General features: G+C 45.8%; 1 protein-coding gene across 1 annotated transcript in view; it reads right to left on the reverse strand.

The window, feature by feature from the left end:
- IQGAP1 (IQ motif containing GTPase activating protein 1) overlaps positions 1-413 on the reverse strand; it is a 114,386-nt gene that overhangs the window by 60,383 nt on the left and 53,590 nt on the right. The window contains exon 5 of the mRNA XM_015567741.1: positions 149-303. Within this exon, the coding sequence (XP_015423227.1) occupies positions 149-303 (155 nt within the window). The remainder of the gene's footprint in view (positions 1-148; positions 304-413) is intronic.

Raw genomic sequence — 413 nt, forward strand, 5'->3', positions numbered from 1 at the left:
GTTTAAAAACAAAACACAAACAACAATAAAACACCTAGATCTGCTGACCTAGGCTTGCTAGCAAAACTCCTAATGTCCCAGACCATCATTAAAGTGTCCATCACTGAACGTGGTGGCAACAATCCCATTTGAACCCCGTTTCTCTTACGTGCAGCTTCGTCCACGGAGAGCTCGTTGGCCAGGATGCCCCCGATCTTGCTGAAGGCAGGCATCTGGATCCCGTACTTCTCCAGCTCAATCTTCATGTTGTTGATTTCTTCTTCTACAGGAGAGAAGTGAGACCCGGGCAGACACGTTAAGCGCCTTTCCAAAACTCAGAGAAGGAAACAGATCCTTCAACTACAAAAACTACCCCTCAGGGCTGTGAAAAGGATTAATGAGACAGCATTTAACACAGAACCTGGTACATAATA

This window comes from Myotis davidii, unplaced genomic scaffold, assembly GCF_000327345.1.
Source record: "Myotis davidii unplaced genomic scaffold, ASM32734v1 scaffold324, whole genome shotgun sequence".
Classification (NCBI taxonomy): Eukaryota; Metazoa; Chordata; class Mammalia; order Chiroptera; family Vespertilionidae; genus Myotis; species Myotis davidii.